At 35.8% G+C, this 19,842-nt stretch overlaps 1 protein-coding gene across 7 annotated transcripts in view; it reads right to left on the bottom strand.

Annotated features, from left to right (window-relative positions):
* The window catches only part of PCDH9 (protocadherin 9), a 2,211,246-nt gene that overhangs the window by 769,677 nt on the left and 1,421,727 nt on the right, over nucleotides 1-19,842 (bottom strand). For 4 of the 7 annotated variants that reach the window (XM_075591028.1, XM_075591031.1, XM_075591032.1 and 1 more), the window contains one exon: nucleotides 9,907-10,108. In XM_075591028.1, coding sequence (XP_075447143.1) covers nucleotides 9,907-10,108 — 202 coding nt within the window. The remainder of the gene's footprint in view (nucleotides 1-9,906; nucleotides 10,109-19,842) is intronic. The other 3 variants (XM_075591030.1, XM_075591034.1, XM_075591035.1) reach the window with 1 other exon arrangement.

The raw sequence follows: 19,842 nt of genomic DNA, 5'->3' as shown, positions 1-19,842 counted from the left end.
AAATGCAAGTGTAAATATTGGCAAACAGTTTACACTTCAGTTGGTAAATTTTTAAGAACGTACATATTATTCCATAGATTATAACATCTATAAAATCCATAAAGTGAGTACAATAGAAATGTAAATAACAATGCTGGATGCCGGACAGCACAAGAAATAGACATGAAGATGTGTCACTTAGGACCAAAAAGTCTGCTTTTTAAAATATGTATGTATGTGTATTTGTTTTGTTTTGGTAGCAATGTACTTTATAAAACATAAAAGATAATAGAATAGAAGGAAGGTATTATAATACAATAAGTGCAACACAAAAAACTAGATCATAGGAAAGACAATCCCTTTCTTAAGGATATTACAATCAAAGTATTTTTTAATCTGTAAAAATAAGCATTTAGATTAAAAAGTTAGAAAAATGATAACAGTACAATAGTAACAGTTTTGTACCTTTCCCGTGTATCACATTTATTTAAATATTAAGCATTTGGCAGAAAAAAAGGTTGTACTCTGCAGGGCTCCAGACTGAACACCACAGATTCTCATGTACTCCTTAAATAACCACTTGTAAAAACATTAAGTGGATACATTATCCATAAGGTGTCTTCATAAAAATAGATTCTATTATCTTTTTATATTATACAAATCTTTTGTTCATACCACTATGAGATATAGCTCATTGGTGACTTCATAATTCACATAGCCTGGTGGCATATATTCAGTCAGATAGCTGCTGTATAAAGTTTCGGCAGAAAGCAGATGAAGAAAGAAAGAGTCTCAGTTCACATGTGAAGAGGAGGAGAAAAAGGCAGAAATCATTAATGACACCATAAGGTATTAAATGAAAGAGATGTGGTTGAGAGAGTGGAGGGAGAGAGAGAGGAGTGGGGAAAGATATAGAAAGAAAGTGGGGAGAGAAAAAAGTGAAGGAGAGAGAGGAGAGACAGTGGGGAAAGAAAAAAGTCACACCCATCAGTTTTTGCAGAGGACGGGGTTGGCGAGCAAAGTGTGTATGGGCTAAGCCCTAGTTGCTAAATAAATAAAAAAAATATATTTTTTGTGTGAAATGGGGGGAAAACTTACAGTAGTGCTGTCTCTTTATAGGTTAAACAATCTCTCTTCATCAGAGAAGGCATGGCTTACATTTTATATACCAATATTATTACCTGAATTCTATGCTCTGCCCCAAAAACATTTAGAGTGCATCTACAGTAACTAACTTTTCTCTATATTGATACATAGACCACTGTGGACTCTGCTATCAAAATGCATAGGGGACCATATTGCTTAGATACTAATTTGCACACTTTAACTAGAAATAGAGCAGAATACTTGTTTACAAATAAAGGCAAGGTAAATTGTGGTAATAAAAATGATTTAAAAAGGCACGTTAAAAGTATATACAGTAAAGGACATATTCATAGAGATAGGTAAGATCTGGTAGCAGAAAGAATAGTTTAGAAATGAAATGGCTGACAAAAGAATGCAATATGGCCTTTATACTAATCATTATACTGTAGGTAAGATTACAATGACAGCCAAGTTGTTTTCATGAAGTAAATATTTTATTTTCTAATAGGGAGTGGCAAAGATATGTAGGAAAGAACAACTCAGTTATAAAAAGGGATATATTATGAGTGAAAACAATACAGATATCGCCTGTATATTTGATATTACATAAACATCTACTAGCTCAGAATCTTTTTTTTTTTAGAAGATGTAACACCCTGCGTTTAACCCCCCAAAAAAATTGTTGGTCCCAGTCTATGAAATCGATGAAGTTGGAAGAAAGAAAGAATAAGGTAGAAGGGATCCAAGAGATAAGAATACTGGAAATTAGAATGTCTACTTAGATCTCTGTTAAAAAAAAGTTAGTTGAGGTAATTAATTAGTATTTTGATTTGCAAAATAATGCACTTCAAATAGATTGGCTATGGTATTAGAATAACTGCAACTAGAAGCATTCCAAACTAATATTGTTTTAACAAAGTTTCAGTGGTAGATGGATTATGCAGATAGATGAATTCTATATTTTCCTCTCAATGGTCCCAAATGTTGTATAATCCAGTCGTAAATTGGTACTCATTGCATCAAGAGATTATTACAAGCTATTATTACTGTATTAATATAATATATTATCATAGCTACTGTACAAGTTTAATGTTCAACACATTAGATAGTAGATTGTGTTTTCATTGATAGTATTTTCAGTGATGTTCAGCATACTGTATATAACCCACCACAATATCTTGGAATCCTTCCATTCTCTTGTGGTGCTTTTAATTGAGATATGCAAAGAAAAAAGGCAGTTTGCCAAATGTATATGCCGCTTAAGTAGAGTATAAGGGCATTTAGGACCTTTTAGCTCCCATCAGTATATTCTGGCGAAGACCATAAATATACCAACATTTTCCTACCCAGCTCTCTTACAACTTCCCACACTTTTATCTTAGCATGTTTGCTTTACCGTATTTTCCAAGTCCCAACATTCTTTTGTTCAGTGTCAAAACGGCCGCCCGGGAACTTTGGCAGACTCAGCAGCAGTTCCTTCTCCGATTTGATGCTCTTCTCAGGGACTCCACGTGTTTCACTACGAATTAGCTTCATCAGGAGTCATCAGCTAATTACGTGTTGAGTCCCTGAAAAGAGCATCAAACCAGAAAGGGAACTGCTGCTGGATCTGCCAAAGTTCCCGCGCAGCTGCTACCGGAAGATACACCAACTGGCATCCCACAGCTAACTGCATCAGCATCACCGAAGCGGTGAGATCGCCACTTTGTAGAGATCGTGAATTTTAGTTGTATATTTGCCTAAAAGAATAGCCTTCTCGTATGTGCACATTCTATAGGTTTGGTTGGGATATATTTAAATAAAGAGTTTTTCATATATTTGCTTATGATTGACCCCCGCTGCAGCTTGACTGTGGAGCAAGGGAAATGGTGCTGCAAGGGGTATGTAACTTAATACACAAATAGACAGACAGAACCCCTAAAGATAGCACTCTGTTTCAGTGTGATTTGGTGATTTACTTAAAATAACTTTATTAAATGACAATAACGTTAAAATATTGGGGTTTAAAACAATGATTAAATATGACCAAGTGTTACTTATTCTAATGGATAAGTGTGTCCAAAAGATTGTACAGTGGTGTGTTATTATCCAGTGTTAGGATGGTTCACTGGCCCTAGTGTTCCTCATATGGAGTGAATGGGCTAGAGTTCTCTATTGTTATAACGGCAGTTAAGACCATAGATGTAGTGCCCCAGTAATGAAATACTAGCTGGTGCTCTGGTATAGGACCTATACTATGCTGTATAAGTGATGCATTATAGATTTGATATAGACAAATCTAGGTCTAAGTGCACCTACTGTTGTGTTACTGACAACACCCTATATAGATGGTGGTATATAGGAGCAGGTATGTAGTGCTTAGTACATATACACCCCAGGTGTGTGATGACCGGGCTGTAGTGAATACTAGTATTAGAGGATATATTACTGGTAAATATGGTAGCACTGCTAGAACTCCTGTATATGCGAATACCGAGTTATCAGCTGAGTGCTGTTCCTTATAGGGTTTGTATACCGGTCAAAATAAAGAGACCTTTCCCTAGTTGGTGCAGTACTCCTCATGTGTGGTTATGGTCTGGCACTCCAGAGGTTAATTACTGGTAAAGGTGCCGTTTTGCTTATGTATTGTACCCTTTAAGCTTAATGCTGTGATAGGGAAATAGCAAAATAGCAAAATAGTGTGGCACAATAAATTCATTATCTTGAAATCCGTGTAGCGCTGGATCTCTCTTTTTTCCTCAGTGTACTTTGGAAATTCCTGGCAGGTACTTCCTTGAACCAGCAGCACCGGTAAACTGTATGTATTTATTTATATATTGTGGTGTGCAGCCTTAACCCCCCTTTACAGTGATAGGGAAATAGCATTCAGGCTACCTAAATAAATAATATAATATATGGCCAGATAATATGTATGCCGTTAGAGGTGTGTGACTATTAAGTCCGTTGGGTCTAATAACAGTCCTTTAATGTGCACGGGTTGAGCCACGCTGACTTCCTAAATCACACTGAGTCAGTGTATGTGAACTCGGGCTCCTCCGCGTGCACGTGGTCACGTGGTTGCCGACGCGCGCGTTTCGCGAGTGCTTTATCAAGGCTAAGGTAATCAGCTACTTTGATACCTGATTACCTTAGCCTTGATAAAGCACTCGCGAAACGCGCGCGTCGGCAACCACGTGACCACGTGCACGCGGAGGAGCCCGAGTTCACATACACTGACTCAGTGTGATTTAGGAAGTCAGCGTGGCTCAACCCGTGCACATTAAAGGACTGTTATTAGCCCCAATGGACTTAATAGTCACACACCTCTAACAGCATACATATTATCTGGCCGTGTATTATATTATTTATTTAGGTAGCCTGAATGCTATTTCCCTATCACAGCATTAAGCTTAAAGGGTACAATACATAAGCAAAACGGCACCTTTACAAGTAATTAACCTCTGGAGTGCCAGACCATAACCACACATGAGGAGTACTGCACCAACTAGGGAAAGGTCTCTTTATATTGACCGGTATACAAACCCTATAAGGAACAGCACTCAGCTGATAACTCGGTATTCGCATATACAGGAGTTCCAGCAGTGCTACCATATTTACCAGTAATATATCCTCTAATACTAGTATTCACTACAGCCCGGTCATCACACACCTGGGGTGTATATGTACTAAGCACTACATACCTGCTCCTATATACCACCATCTATATAGGGTGGCATCAGTAACACAACAGTAGGTGCACTTAGACCTAGATTTATCTATATCAAATCTATAATGTACTAATAGCTGCATCACTTACACAGCATAGTATAGGTCCTATACCAGAGCACCAGCTAGTATTTCATTACTGGGGCACTACATCTGTGGTCTTAACTGCCGTTATAACAATAGAGAACTCTAGCCCATTCACTCCATATGAGGAACACTAGGGCCAGTGAACCATCCTAACACTGGATATTAACACACCACTGTACAATCTTTTGGACACACTTATCCATTAGAATAAGTAACACTTGGTCATATTTAATCATTGTTTTAAACCCCAATATTTTAACGTTATTGTCATTTAATAAAGTTATTTTAAGTAAATCACCAAATCACACTGAAACAGAGTGCTATCTTTAGGGGTTCTGTCTGTCTATTTGTGTATTTCATATATTTGCGCAATGGTGTTTTCCCTTTCTCTTCTTAGATAACCTCCATCCACCATACTACCCAACTGTATTTGCCACAGAGTGGTATTTTCTTTATAACACTCACCAGAATGTGAGTATAACTTTTGTTGGGTTTTTTTTTCGAATCAGTATCCACATAAGTTCCTACAATACTATTTATGGTGTATTTTTATTTCCATTTCATAATTTATCTCTCTGCTCATCATCTCATTGGAACTACTGCCTATAAGAAACTGTAAAACGTTTTTTTTATTTGAAGGCTGAGTGGAGGACTCATTTTTTACAGTTATTAGTGGGTTGCTTTATTTTTCTGGGTCACATTATATTCTCTTTTCATTTGTAATTTGATTTTACCTACCATATCACATCTAAAGTCACTATTTGTTTTCATGAACTGTTTATACACTGTTTATTGTAATTTGTGAGCACTATTCACATGTAATATTTTAAAGTTTCAATGTTAATACTGGTTTGAGAGCGCCATCCCAGACATTTTTTTCTGTACAGTACAGTATGTCATGAAAAGTGCCACCCAGGGTCCCTTATGACATGCTGTACATCATTGGCTTTGCTGGTATTTTAGGGTCAGTACACAAACGATGCTCAACTTCACCTTTGTGATGGTAGGGGTAACCAGGCTCCCAAATAAAAGTTACGCCTGTTTTGGTTACCCTTGATCTGTGTATAAGGGTCCAAGAGTGTTGGCTCTTGGGCCCAGTAACATTGTATCATGTCAATGTGTTATCTGCAATAGAAGTCTTTGATGTGTTTTGTTATCCAGGCTGTAAAGGGTTAACTGCTTAGTGGTGTCCACCTTACCGCTGGAACTTTCACTAGTGCTCAATACAATGCATGCAAAATAAAAAAATGTAGAGAAACAATGGGGAGTAACACACTTAATTAAAGATGCTGTCACCTCTGTGAAAATGGTAACACTAGATGCTATTTCACCCTAAACACTCCAGAAATGGTGATGGAAATTACCATAAACATAGACACACCACCACTAAGCAGTTAACCCTTTACAGTCTGGATCAGTAATCTAGGTGTAACCCAATTAATTAAGATGTATCTTATTACACCATAGTACTCCTAGATTACACCATGAATGATAATTAATAGAGAACACTCACATCAATGGAGTTGAAGATTAAAAAATTGCACCTCTACCGGATGGACAATTCTCAGCAATAATATGTGGAAAAGAAAAATGAAAACATAGCACAAAACTGCTATATACCAAAATGTAATGGATCAACATTTAAAAACAAACACTTGGAATAAAACTCACAAATTCCTTTGTTCTTTGTAAGCCTTTTAACCCTTTAAGCCTGGTTGTGGGGGCCCTTTTATGTCTCTTTCCTCTGTGGCTGCTTGGATCCTTGCCTCTGTGGGTCCACATGTAGAGCCTCCTCTGGTATTACTTCCTGGTAATCCTCAGCAGTCCCTGCGACTCCAATACAGGAGTTCCAGGGTTGGCATAGAGTTTCAAAGAGTCCCACAGCAAAAGTTTATCAATAAATAAGCTACTTAGGAATGCGTAACAGATAGCAAACCTAGTGAGGTTTGCTATCTGTTACACATTCCTAAGTTTCTTTTGTACTATGGTGCAATAAGATGCATCTTAATTGATTGGGTTACACCTAGATTACTGATTCAGGCTGTAAAGGGTTAACTGCTTGGAGGTGGTATGTGTATGTTTGTGGTCATTCCCATCACCATTTCTGGAGTGTTTAGGGTGAAATAGCATCTAGTGTTACTATTTTCACAGAGGTGACAGCATCTTTAATTAGGTGTGTTACTCATTGTTTTACTACATTTTTTTTATTTTTCATGCATTGTATTGAGCACAAGTGAAAGTTCCAGCACCAAGGAGGACTCTATTTGCAAAGATTGTTTTGCTCAGTGACTGATCCTGGTAAAAAAGGTGTAAATTACCTGGTCTCCCGTTACACCCTTCATATTTGGTCAGGCGGCCGGAACCAGGTAGGGATCACATGATCGCTTTAAAGAGAACTCACATAATCAGGAAGTGCCGGTGGGTCCATGGCCACAGAGAGGGCAGGACCATCTGGCACTGGAGGGGTTAAGACATTCGTCTACCTAATAAATATTTGTCCTCCATTTTCTATCACTTGCGTTTTATTTTTTGTTTTCATTTGCATATATACAACACCATTTCAGGGCGAACTAACTATGTAAGATAATATTTTGGGGGGAACGTAATAATATAGATGCCTCTGGGAATCCGTTTGAACATTTGTTTTCATTAAATATCAACCTTAATTGCTGTAGTTCTTTGACCGCCATTGAATAGTTAACGAGAACAGTACATTTTAAATGTGAAATGTCATATTACAGCTTAAAGGGGGTAAATATAAAAAGCTGTCAAAAAATTTCAGCTACAACTTAGGGTGTATTCACTATTCATTTACTTATCATGCAAACTAGACTCTGGAGTCAGCAATACTTTAAATTCAAGTGAAAGTACCACTAGTGACAGATGTCGTAGAAGCAACAACCACAGTGTGGTACTTTCTGTGATATATATTTTTTTTCAAAAAGCAACTCTAAATCAGTAAGTGCATTTCTTATTTCTGACTTTATACCAAAATACTTGCAGAAGATGTTCTAAAAGAAATGCAACATAATGAGTTGTGTATGGAAAACACTCTTCCAGTGTATTCTGTTGCATGTAAACAGTTTCTAAAAGCAGACATTCACTTTATTATATTGTTTACATTTGCCTAATCTTCCAACAGTAAGTAGGATGCTGTCTCTCAAGTTGTACTACATACAGTAGATTAATTAATACATTTCTGTCCTGTGAATAAACTGGAATCCTTATACCTTTACAACAATAGACATTACTGGCTATATTCTCTATAAGATAGACTAAATGCTCTCATATGAATGATATGCTAAGCAATAAAATGTTTTTAAATAAAAGCAAAATACTCACTGAAAATCACAAAAATATTTAGATACTCGAAAATGTCTCAATCATATTGTAATACACAGAACAATCAAAATAAAATAAAGCAATCAAGCAGTAGTATCCAGTTTCTCTGTAGAAAGTTAATATGAATTTATTTCCTTATCAAATCAGAATGCACCAACATGTATTACAAAATCATCAGAGATTTATTTAAACAATGACATATTCACAGTCAATTAACAATCTAGTCCTCACTGGTACAGTCACTGTGGAATCCTGCTGTAAGAAAGGATCAGTGAGTTACTTATAGATACTAGGGGTATTTTTATTTATATAACTTGGACTTGTTTCTGAGATACAGACTGTTTCTCCACCAGGCAACAATACTTGCCCAGTGGACATAATATGACCGTCAAAGTCGGCCTTCCTCTGGCATTAAATACATAGCTGCAACATCATCAAGAGAGTCGGATGTGCTATTTAAATGAACATTATGGCTATGTTTTTTAACCTTCAGAAAGGTCCATAATGAAACTGAAATGGAAACAATAAACCAATCATTGTTTTTACTTGCATTAAATAGAAGCTGCTGTTTAGTCCACTTGAGATATACTTTATCTAAATTATAAGTTATTCAGTATTAGGAGAATGCTTTTTTTATTTATGCTAACAATTGATATTTTAGAGAGTCCTATTCTCTTCCTCAGGTTAGGCAATACTGATTTACAAAATATTCTATGAGTTTAACAAAAATGTAAATCCAAGATAATAATCTAACGCAGATGAGGTAGAGAAGAAAATATTTGAACTCAAATTCAAAATGCTCTTTAACACTAAAAAAAAGTGGATTTAAAAGCTGATCTGGGGTTTCTAAAACACTTCATTTTATATCATGATTCTCCCTGCCATTTTGTTAATTTTACATGTCACCTCCCCTCCTCCTGTAGCCCCCTTTCATACTGCTGCTGGATGCTTGGTCCTACACACATTCGACATTTGTCACTATCCTTTTCATTCATGTTTTGCCCAGTCTGTTAATTAACCATTCCCTCTGCCATTCCTTCTGTACATCATCTGTCTTAAATTGTTATCTTGGGTATTACATCTGTGTTAATGGAATCTTTTGTAAATCAGTGTTGCTAAACCTGAGGAACTGAGAGAAATCTTGAAAGCTTGTCCTAAAATATCAATTGTTAGTCCAAATAAAAAAGGTATCACCTAATACTGAAGTACTCATTCATTTGTCATTTTTTTACACAATCCCAGTTGGTGCGCTACTTGTTTTTCTAAGTCTGATATTTTGTTACATGATTTCTAAATCACATAATAAAGTAATAATTTGAATAGAACCATAGTTGCAACTTGATATTAAATATGTTGGTGTAGTTCAAAATAAATGCAGACTTCAAAATGCCGGTACAAGAAACATTTACATTTCTGCAAACAGATTTTCTAAAGTATATGGATATTTGTAACATAACAACATTTTCTCCACTGTTCTTTATTTTAACAATAGATCGATACTCATCAACATCCATGTTAATATCTGATAGCACAACTTCTTTTGAGAGAGTGAGACATTTGCTTCTTATTAGACATTTACACAGTCAGTAAACCAGTACTCCCAAAAAATGAAACTCACTGGCAGACTGATCTCATGCTGACTCTGATTCTATTTCTGTAACAATCACTGTAGATAATGAGAGTTAAATAGTTTTGTGGTTGACTCACCAGAGTTGGGGTCAGAGTTGCCATCAGCTTCAGTCCTCTTGTCAGGTGAGACTTGGTCGTAGAATTCTTCCTGTGGCTGAACCAGAGGAAGAGGGTATGAGATCAGGGTTCCACTACTCACAGGCTCATGGTCTCCTAGACCACTGTCACTGCAGCTTTCTTGGGAGCCATCAGGTAGGTGAAATGTAACACGGCGCTGGGACTACAAAGAAGAGCACAGGGTACACTTGTTATTGCTCTTTTAACCTTCCTTCTGAATTGTTTTATATATACAGTAGAGGCAGCGATTATTCTAACAAAAACCAGTGGCAATTCCCCAAAAGACCCAGGTACACCCAGGTACATTCTGAATACTTTTCCTTAAACTAGCCCCAGCATTTTTGCATTGATTAATGGCCTATCAGATTAACAGCGGGGGTCCCTGGCAGTCCCATTCAAACTGAATTGGAATGCCAGGTATCCCTGCTGTGTTAATCCTATGGGTCGTTAGTCAATACAGAAATACCTTAAACGTGCCTCAAACTAGCCCAGAACAAACCCAGCACATACCCTGAATGTAACCCGGCTAGTTTAAGGCAAATGTTAGAATAAGCGTTTCCTCTACTGTATGCAGGGCACACTATTCTTTCTGAATAATTACACAAAGATGGATACAGTATATATTGTGTACAGAAGATAATATAGAACATGTAGTTTTCACTTTTTTGAACTTCTAAGCATCTGAATAATTTAGCCTTGGATAAGATTTAATAAAGAATATTAAAATAACACAAAGGTGACAAATCCATCTCCTGTTAAAACAATTATTGTTTTACCAGAAAATAATTTCCTAATAAGTTAATATATTACATTACAAACATTGGCTTTTACGTTTGCAATCAGTAAACAATGTACTCGTACATTTTATAAATGCTTTGGCTAATTCAACTATAAGAAAATATGTGACCATCATACTACTATACATCATCAATAGATGAAAGCAGCAAAATTACCACAGTCATAAATAAACATTGTGAGCAAGAAATTAAATAAGCAATTAAAAAAAAACACAGAACACAGAGCCGAAAATTGGAATTTCCAGGTTGTGTAAAGAAACTCAAACACAAAAATAGGAGCGCATGAAAAGAAGCAAAAAAGCCGAAATTAGTACATAGAATGTATATTCTATGTACTAATTTCGGCTTTTTTGCTTCTTTTCATGCGCTCCTATTTTTGTGTTTGATGTGCTGAGTGTGCCCCACTGATCACGAAAGATCAGGAGCTGCAGGGAAGACTTGAAAGTCGTGGGAGAGTTTTGGAGGGACAGCGTGCACATTTACATTTTTCAATTGTGTAAAGAAACTATCAGCACATGCATTCCAATTATTACGGAATTATAAAAGTCACTGCAGTAGTTTTAACTCAGTTCAAGTTCAATAGACACATTGCGATGTAAAAAGTATATCATCAATAAATTATCACTTTATTACTCTGGACATATAGGGGGTTATTCATTAAACTATGATAGTGCCCCAATTGCCACTATCACACTGTAACTCTTATTGCATTCAATAGGAGTTGACCTGGAGTGCCGAATTGGCACTTTAGTAGTTAAATGAATTATTCCCATAGACTGAATTTAACAAAAGCTTCTGGGAAAGCAAATTATGCAAATTATGCCATTATGTTATGAAGTCACTGTATAATAAAACATAACAGAGTGTACTGTATGTATGTGTATTTACTGTATGTTGAATTTGTAACTTATTTTGACTGTTCTCTAACCATTTTGAGAGTTTGCATTGCACATGTACAGCAATACTCAAAACCATACAAGTAATTAACACATGGCAGATTCCAATTTATTGTGCTTCACTTTTCAGTTGTTAAGAAATAAATCACAGTCCTTCATACAGTAGGTACTATTACTTAATTGAATGTATACAAACTAGCTTCAAGAATATATTGTAAATTTGTTTCAAAGTAATAAAAACTAATTTTAACACTGTAAGTTATCTAAACAGCTGCATAGAAATTTCCTGACCTTAAAAAAAGTCATATATTTTCTTGCATCTTCAAATGAAATAGGTACAATCTTGAATGCACTTTGTGTAATACCACACATAAATAATCAAAAGTCTTCTTAAAGTCTTCTGATATTATAATGTTTTTTTCAAATTTTGTAAGGATGTAACAGTTTAAACCCATTGTTTAAGCCAGGGGGGCGCAAACTTTTTTCCCTGCGCCCCCCTGCCGGCTGTCCCCTCACTCCCGCGCCCCCCCCCCAACCCCAACTTACCCTCGCTCTGGCGTAATGACGTCACGTTGCCATAGCAACGTGACGTCACATAACCTCGCAGCGTCATTTTGACGCCGCGTTGCCATGGCGACGCCGGGAGGAAGCCGCGGGAGCCACGGGTAAGTATGGTTTACAGAGGCCCTGCAACTCCCCCGGCACTTAATTTAAGTGCCTTCGGGAAGCGCGCGGGGCCTCTGTAAACCCCGCACCCCCCCGTCGGCAGTCTCGCGCCCCCCCTGGGGGTCGCGCCCCACGGTTTGCGCACCGCTGGTTTAAGCCAATTATAATATAAGCAGGCTATATTTGTTAGATATGTGCTAGGTAAGATAAGTATGATCAGTTTAATAGGGAACCACCTTGAAATTGAACTGACAATTTTAGTGTATTTACTATCCAAAAAATATCACCTATACAAACCTACTGTATTTTCCACTGTTGGGTAAATGAAAGCCAGGTGACACCATGGAAAATCAAAGAAAATTATGTCTGTGCCTGGAATTGTATTCAAGGACGTACTGTATTGAGCTGATTAAAAAAATGAAAGAAAAGCAGAAACACATTCTGTGCTAAACCTGCCAGCTGGTGCAAAATTTATTTCGCCCTGGTTCACTTTAATTACTGGTATTTGAAACATTTCAGCAGGCAAAAAACACAACTTTAAAAATTCTGGAGCAAATGCCAATTAATGCCTCAAGGTATTTCTAAAGAATATTGACCTGTGAATGTTCTAACACTTACAGGGTCATTTATCAATTTGACGAGTGTGCCACAGATGCTCAAGTAATGCATTTATCTCAATGATTGTATTGCTTTTTTAAGGCTTATTTAGAGGAGCAACATCGCAGTGGTGGTGATATGCAACATTTTAAACCCAACGTCTACAAATTCCATAAAAAGAGAGATGGTATAATATTGTTATTTTTTCCCACAACCTAAGCCACTACCATTTACTCTGTTTAATATTGGATACTTTTTTGAAATTGGAAAAAATCATTTACAGACCACTTCACTTGAAATATGCTACCTACTGTAATTTCTACCTATAGATGAATGCTTGAAAAATGAGTGGATAGATCATCAGAGCTTCGTTAAATCTGGCCTATTAACGTCATGTTACCTAATTAGTTTTTCTCCATTTAATGAGTATCCTCAAAGTTAAATACATGCAAAAACAACTGTCGTTAGTTATCTCATTAGCATATGCTTCACGTCATGTCAAGTTAGCAATGACTTGTGTTATCTTCAAATAACATGGCATTAAGCATGCCTTACCCAAAAGTTGTGCTACTTCTATCAGGTCCCTGAATAGTTATTTAATGAAAGTGAAAAGAAAATACAGATTTAGAAAGACTTGCTGTTCTCGGTGTCGCAATTTTCACCATTCTGAAGCAGCTGCACCAGGGCTAAAGTTCTTGTGGCCCCAAGAACAGTAAGCTGCCAAGGAGAATAAACTCTGTAGGGTTCCATGCTTCTGAATTCCCATCTACATCATAAAAAGGGCTGGATAGTGTTACGTGTCCTGACCAGCCCCCTTGATGATTTAGATGACCAAATATAGCCATATACTGTAGCCTCCCTCTCATGATGAAGAGACCTATATAAGGAGCAGGAAATACAGCCTTGCATCTTACTTTTAGCACTGTGGGGAGATGGCTGCAGAGGGAAAGACAGCTGCAGACAGGGACAGAGACGGTTGCATAGCTAATCTAATCTCAACAGGTGACTCATGAAGTAAAAGATTGCCACTGTGGGGGTCCCATTCAAAAGCATGGACCCTGCAACCTTAATAATGCAATCCTTCCGGGATGCAAACCTTACTGTTCTTGGGGCCGTGGCGGGGCTGTGATCAAACACCAGTTTTCCGCATTTTTTTCCACAAGAACAGTAAGACTTGCTACATTTTTACAGGAGAGGAAAATAACCAGTAAATAACAATATGATAGTTAAAACATAAAAAACTGTGGTCTAATACTCATCCAGATTTTATAAAATACCTCTTTCAGAGTCTGGATGTAACGCTACTTTTTGCTATGACCAAATGTTATGTTAAATCCCTTTGTTAACTGTAACAGAGCTCTGAGGATATGCACGGTTAGAGGGAATGCCTCTCTTGAATAATATTAGCACAAACATCCATTATAATAATAACGCATGAGCTCGTTACAGCTGAAAGCAGCATTTAATCCCATTAGCACTTAACAATATGTTAACTTCAGTTAACATATTGTTAAGTATTTAACAGTCATTTGAGTATCTACCCTTCAGGGGATATACTGTATACAGATGCAGCCACCAGTATCCGATCACTTGCCTGGGTAAAAACTAAGGTATCTCATAGTAAATGCCTCAACATGCCTCAACATTTCAATGAGATTCTACTGCCAGACTAATGGCCCATCGGATTAACACAGCAGGGGGCCCCCTCTATGTTAATCTGATGGGCCATTAGTCTGGCTGCAGAAATCTCACATAAATATTGCAGTTTATTGGGAGATTGCTCCAGATTTTCCAAGGCAAGTGATCTAATACTGGTGGCTGTATCTGTATTAAAATATTTTTGAAACAAAGAAAGTTTTGCATTGCATACTTTTTTTGAGCATAGTTGGGTGGAGTTGTAAAAAAGAAAAATGTACGCCACCGTATGTGTGTCAGATTTTTTTAAGGAGAATAATTGGCAACAATAGTTGCCTAATTCAGGGCTCTAGAGTATGCAAATAATATCCAACAATTTTTGTGTGAATACAATTCCAATAGAGTAAAGTCATTTATGCTCTTATGGGTAGGGAATACTGTTTTATGAATGTTCTGGTAATGTCAGAGATATCCATGCGAATGGAAACTCAGACCCCCTTAAACCACTGACAGAAATTAATCCCTGGAGCTAGTCTGAAAAGAATAATTTGTATATACATACAGTATGTCAATCAAAGTATTAGATTGTAAATTACTCACAACCTCTTGGAGGGTAATCCAAACTAGCATGTTATCAGCCCGATGGTAATGCAGGAAGTGGTATCCCAAGAGGTTCTTCTCAAGAGTCCTGTTTTGTTTCAGATTGCATTAGTGGCTCAGTAAAGTTAATTTTTAGCGATACAGCATCCATCAGTTTTTTTCAATTTTTTGGAAAGCAATACATCGCCTCATCACTCCCCCTTGGGATACCACTTCCTCAGATTTTTTTTAAAGCACTTTGAAGGGTGAAAATGTGACTCACAGATGCGCACAATTTGATGCATCTCATTACAATCTGTGCATCATATAAATTTTTCCTAACTCTTCATTATGACACTCCCAAATTGGCCTAGTTTATCTAGGTCAAAAAATGACATGCTATTTGTATCGCTAACGTTATTTTCCAAACAGTTAATGCATATTTAATGTACAAAGATGAGCTCCCTTTCACAATCCATTTATGAATAAATAATTCTTAGTGTATTTGGCAGTAATTCAACAAATATAGCCATGATAATTTTTAATAAGGCTCAATTTCCCAAGCTTTTATTTCAACCTTTAGTAAATCTAGTCTAATGACACAACCCTATAAAATGAAAATTAAGCTATTCAGTCAATTTTGTTCCAAATATGCCTTGACACTGTAGATAGCCCCCCTCTCCCCCACCACAGTTGTAAAATACTCTGTAGGTATAAACAAAATATTGTCATTGTTCTTATAATGTACCTAATAATCAACATATGTTACACACATTGATTTAATTTTATGTAATTCATATCATGTTAGTTTAATGATTCCCCTATTACTGCTTTGTGAGTTGCAGAAGCAGCAGATATTACACACATCATCACTGAATAATCCAAGAAATAACATGGTAAATATTGTATGCATTAAGGAGAAAACATATGCGTTTTACCAACGTTTTCAATGGTGCTCACTGTAAAACTTGTAGTGATAACATAGTAGCATTAACACATCGCTAATCGTTAATGGGAGTAATAACATCTGCTACATCTATATCTCTTTCTGTGCAAGAAATAAAAAATACAGCTCATGCATTGTTTTATCATTTGCAATTTCCTGCAGATGCCTTTCAATAGTAACACATTTTTTATACAATTTATGTCATTTATAATAAGTTTTCCTGTCATCTAGGGAGCAAAACATAACATATAATTCAAAGGTTTTAGTAGAATCCCTATTGCCACCATTCACATGTCAGTTTGATGCATTCTTGCAGAATACCAGTACTGGAAATATTACCTTAATCAATTCATTACATTGCAACACATTGTGGATCAAGGAAGGGGCAAACTCCTGCTGAATGTGTAATACAGTAGGTATTGTAGACAAAATACGTTCTGGGAAGTATTGTAACAGATGTATTAACGTAAAAGGAAATACTAAAGGAATGAGATTGGATCATTTTTCAGAAGAAAAGGAAAGCTATATGAAAGGGACGTTGGTACCAGAGTAGTAAATTCAAAATTAAATATAGTAAAATATATTTTCATTGAAAGGGTTGTAGGCTAATGCTACTTTCCAGAAAAAATAGTAAATGTGACACAGACACAGTTAATAAAATAAAAAATGTTAGCTACACACAATGGAAAGTGTGCTAATGACAGTGGCAATAGTTAATCTGGAGTAGTGTAAACTTGCTATTATACAGTCTATCAACATGAGGTTCTCTATAATTATGTTATATTGTAAATCTCGGTGTACTTCTCTATACCTACATCTTTCCACAGGTCTGTTATGCAGTTCAAAACTAAACTTAAAGAACTCATACGGCCTATTCAATAAATGTCGATAACTAACTCATCAATTATTTTGAGCATTTCCTGAACGATTTGGCAAGTTTGCTATTCAGAAAGCTCCGATAACCTGCCAAACCCATTTGGGAACTGCCTCTCCCCTAACAGTAGTGCTCCTGTTCAAAAAAATTGGGGCGGGAGCTCAAATTACCCTATTCTAGTGGCTCCGATAATCTCATTGAGGCTCTGAACAAGTGCATTTATGACAGATCTCATCTCGCTAATGGAATTTGCGAGTAGGACTTAGAAATGTATTTTTATTGCATTGGATTGAAACTGGGAGTGTCCAGAGCTGATACACATTAATATAAGCTCCGGAGACCCCCTCCTTCCATCCTACAGTATGTAATACAAATACATTTACATGCAGCTTCATTACCTTAGCGGATAACCGCTAAAGGTAATGAAGGGGTTAAACACCAGTTCTTATTTATTGGGGGTAGTGTGGGTGGGTGAAGGGGTATTTGGCCTATCGTGGGTGTTTATGCCTACCGGGGAGTTAGCAGGAATCAACCCCTTCATTACCTTTACGGTTACTATCACTAAATAATGAAGCGTTTAAAACCTCCCGCCCGCTACACACCCGGTAGGCATAAACACAGACCACAGCCCAAATACCACCTTCACCCACTCCTGCTTCTCCCAATAAACATTAAAACCCAATTCTAGCCAATTCACCCATTGATTGCCAGTGTGGTTACCAATGCCCTCAATGGGAGCAAATATAACCGCAATGGCAATGAATGGGCACCCACACTACCCCCAAGAACCTCCCCCTCCAAGACATACAGTACAGTAATGGGCAAAATTACTATTATCCAGATCTTGATAATAGTGCATTTGCCCATTAAGAATAAAACATTGTATAGCAAGTACAGCTGAACCCGTTATAACGCGGTCCTTGGGGTCCACAACCCCAAGACCGCGTTACAACCGGGGTCGCGTTAAAATTTCACCGGCATCAGCTCTCGAGCCTCCTCATTACAGATTTAATTCTCCTCCATTTTGCCGCCTTACCAGTGCTCTGCTCTTCCTGCTGTCCACGTGATCATATCTTTCTGCTCTGCTCATCTCTCTGCTCTCTTGCCATTTTTTTCAAACATTCAATTCAATGCTTTATTGACTACCAGACACAGACACAATTAAACATTAATACATTTTGTACAAAACACATGCAGGGATTGAACTCAGGACCTTCTGATACGAATGCCTTGCTTCTTACCTCTACACCATATTTATCCTCTACAACACATTGCCACAGAGTACATGTCAATGTTAAATCTTTAGTATATTTCTAGATGTCTATGACATCACACAGCTTTTGTGGTGTAGTGGTAGAACTCTTAACCAACATATGACAAGGGTCCTGGGTTCAATTCCTGTATGATATGATATGGTATAATATAATTACATTTTTAATAAATTATTATTTTAATTATATTGTATAATTTATAAATAATATATAATTATTATTATTCTTTATTAAGTAATAATTATGTATTAATAATTATGTATTAAGTATTAATAATAATTCTATATTAATAATTATTTATGAATAATTATTAATTAATAATACTATTATTATTAATTATATTATGATTAATAAGTATGATTATTAATTATCATTAACAATTAATAATTTTTACTAATTAATAAGTATTACTAATACCAAATAATTATTAAAACCCAATTAGTAATAATAATTATTAATACTTATTTATTAATAAAATGTATTAATACTTAATAATTATTAATAATTAGTAAGTATTAATAATTGTTGTTAATAATTAAGTATTAATAATTATTATGACTAATTTGGTATAATTATTAATACCCAATTAGTAATAATTATTAATACTTAATTATTAATAACAATTATTAATACTTACTAATTATTAATAATTAGTAAGTATTAATAAGTTTTATTAATAAGTAAGTATTAATAATTATTATTAAGTATTTAGTAATAATTATTAATTAGTTAATTAACTGTTAATAATAATAATAATTAATAATCATACTTATTAATAATACATAATTAATCATAAAGAATGATTAATAATGAATTATTAATAAAGAATTATTATTAATACATCATTATTGATTAATAAATAATTATTACTTAATAAAGAATAATAAATAATTATATATTTATAAATTATACAATATAATTAAAATAATAATTTATTAAAAATTTAATTATACCATTTCATACAGGAATTGAACCCAGGACCCTTTCATATGTTGGTTAAGAGTTCTACCACTACACCACAGAAGCTGTGTGACGTTATAGACATCTAGAAATAGACTTAAGATTTAACATTGACATGTACCCTGTGGCAATGTGTTGTAGAGGATAAATATATTTACCTTTGCTCTTAAGCAGAAATGCTTTTAAGTAGAAATCTTTAAAGTAGTGAGGAGGTTTAAAAAAGGAAGTTGGGACAATTGATCTGCTTCTCATCTCATCTCTTGTCTTTTCTCAGGTAAAAACATCTCAAATTGTCTGTCTGTCCTGCAATCATCATACCCTGCTGTCTATTTAGTTCAATTTAGGTAAAAACATCTCAACTTGTCTGTCTGTCTTGCAATCATCATACCCTGCTGTCTATTTAGTTCAATTTAGGTAAAAACATCTCAAATGGTCTGTATGTAAATCATCCCCCTATTGTCTTAATTTAATTCATCTTTCACACTTGTGCAAGACAACACCCACCTTTGAAAAACCATTTGCTTTAACTTCCCTCACATGTGCTAATTAAGTTTGTTGTACCAACCAGGTGACTTTCTAAATGTATATAAGTAAACTCACAACAGCCATTGCTGCCTGCAGCCTTTGCTCTTAAGCAGAAATGCTTTTAAGTAGAAATCTTTAAAGTAGTGAGGAG

Source organism: Ascaphus truei, chromosome 3, assembly GCF_040206685.1.
Source record: "Ascaphus truei isolate aAscTru1 chromosome 3, aAscTru1.hap1, whole genome shotgun sequence".
Lineage (NCBI taxonomy): Eukaryota > Metazoa > Chordata > Amphibia > Anura > Ascaphidae > Ascaphus > Ascaphus truei.
Note: the sequence above shows the minus strand (reverse complement) of the source record. Positions and strands in the feature narration are given on the sequence as shown.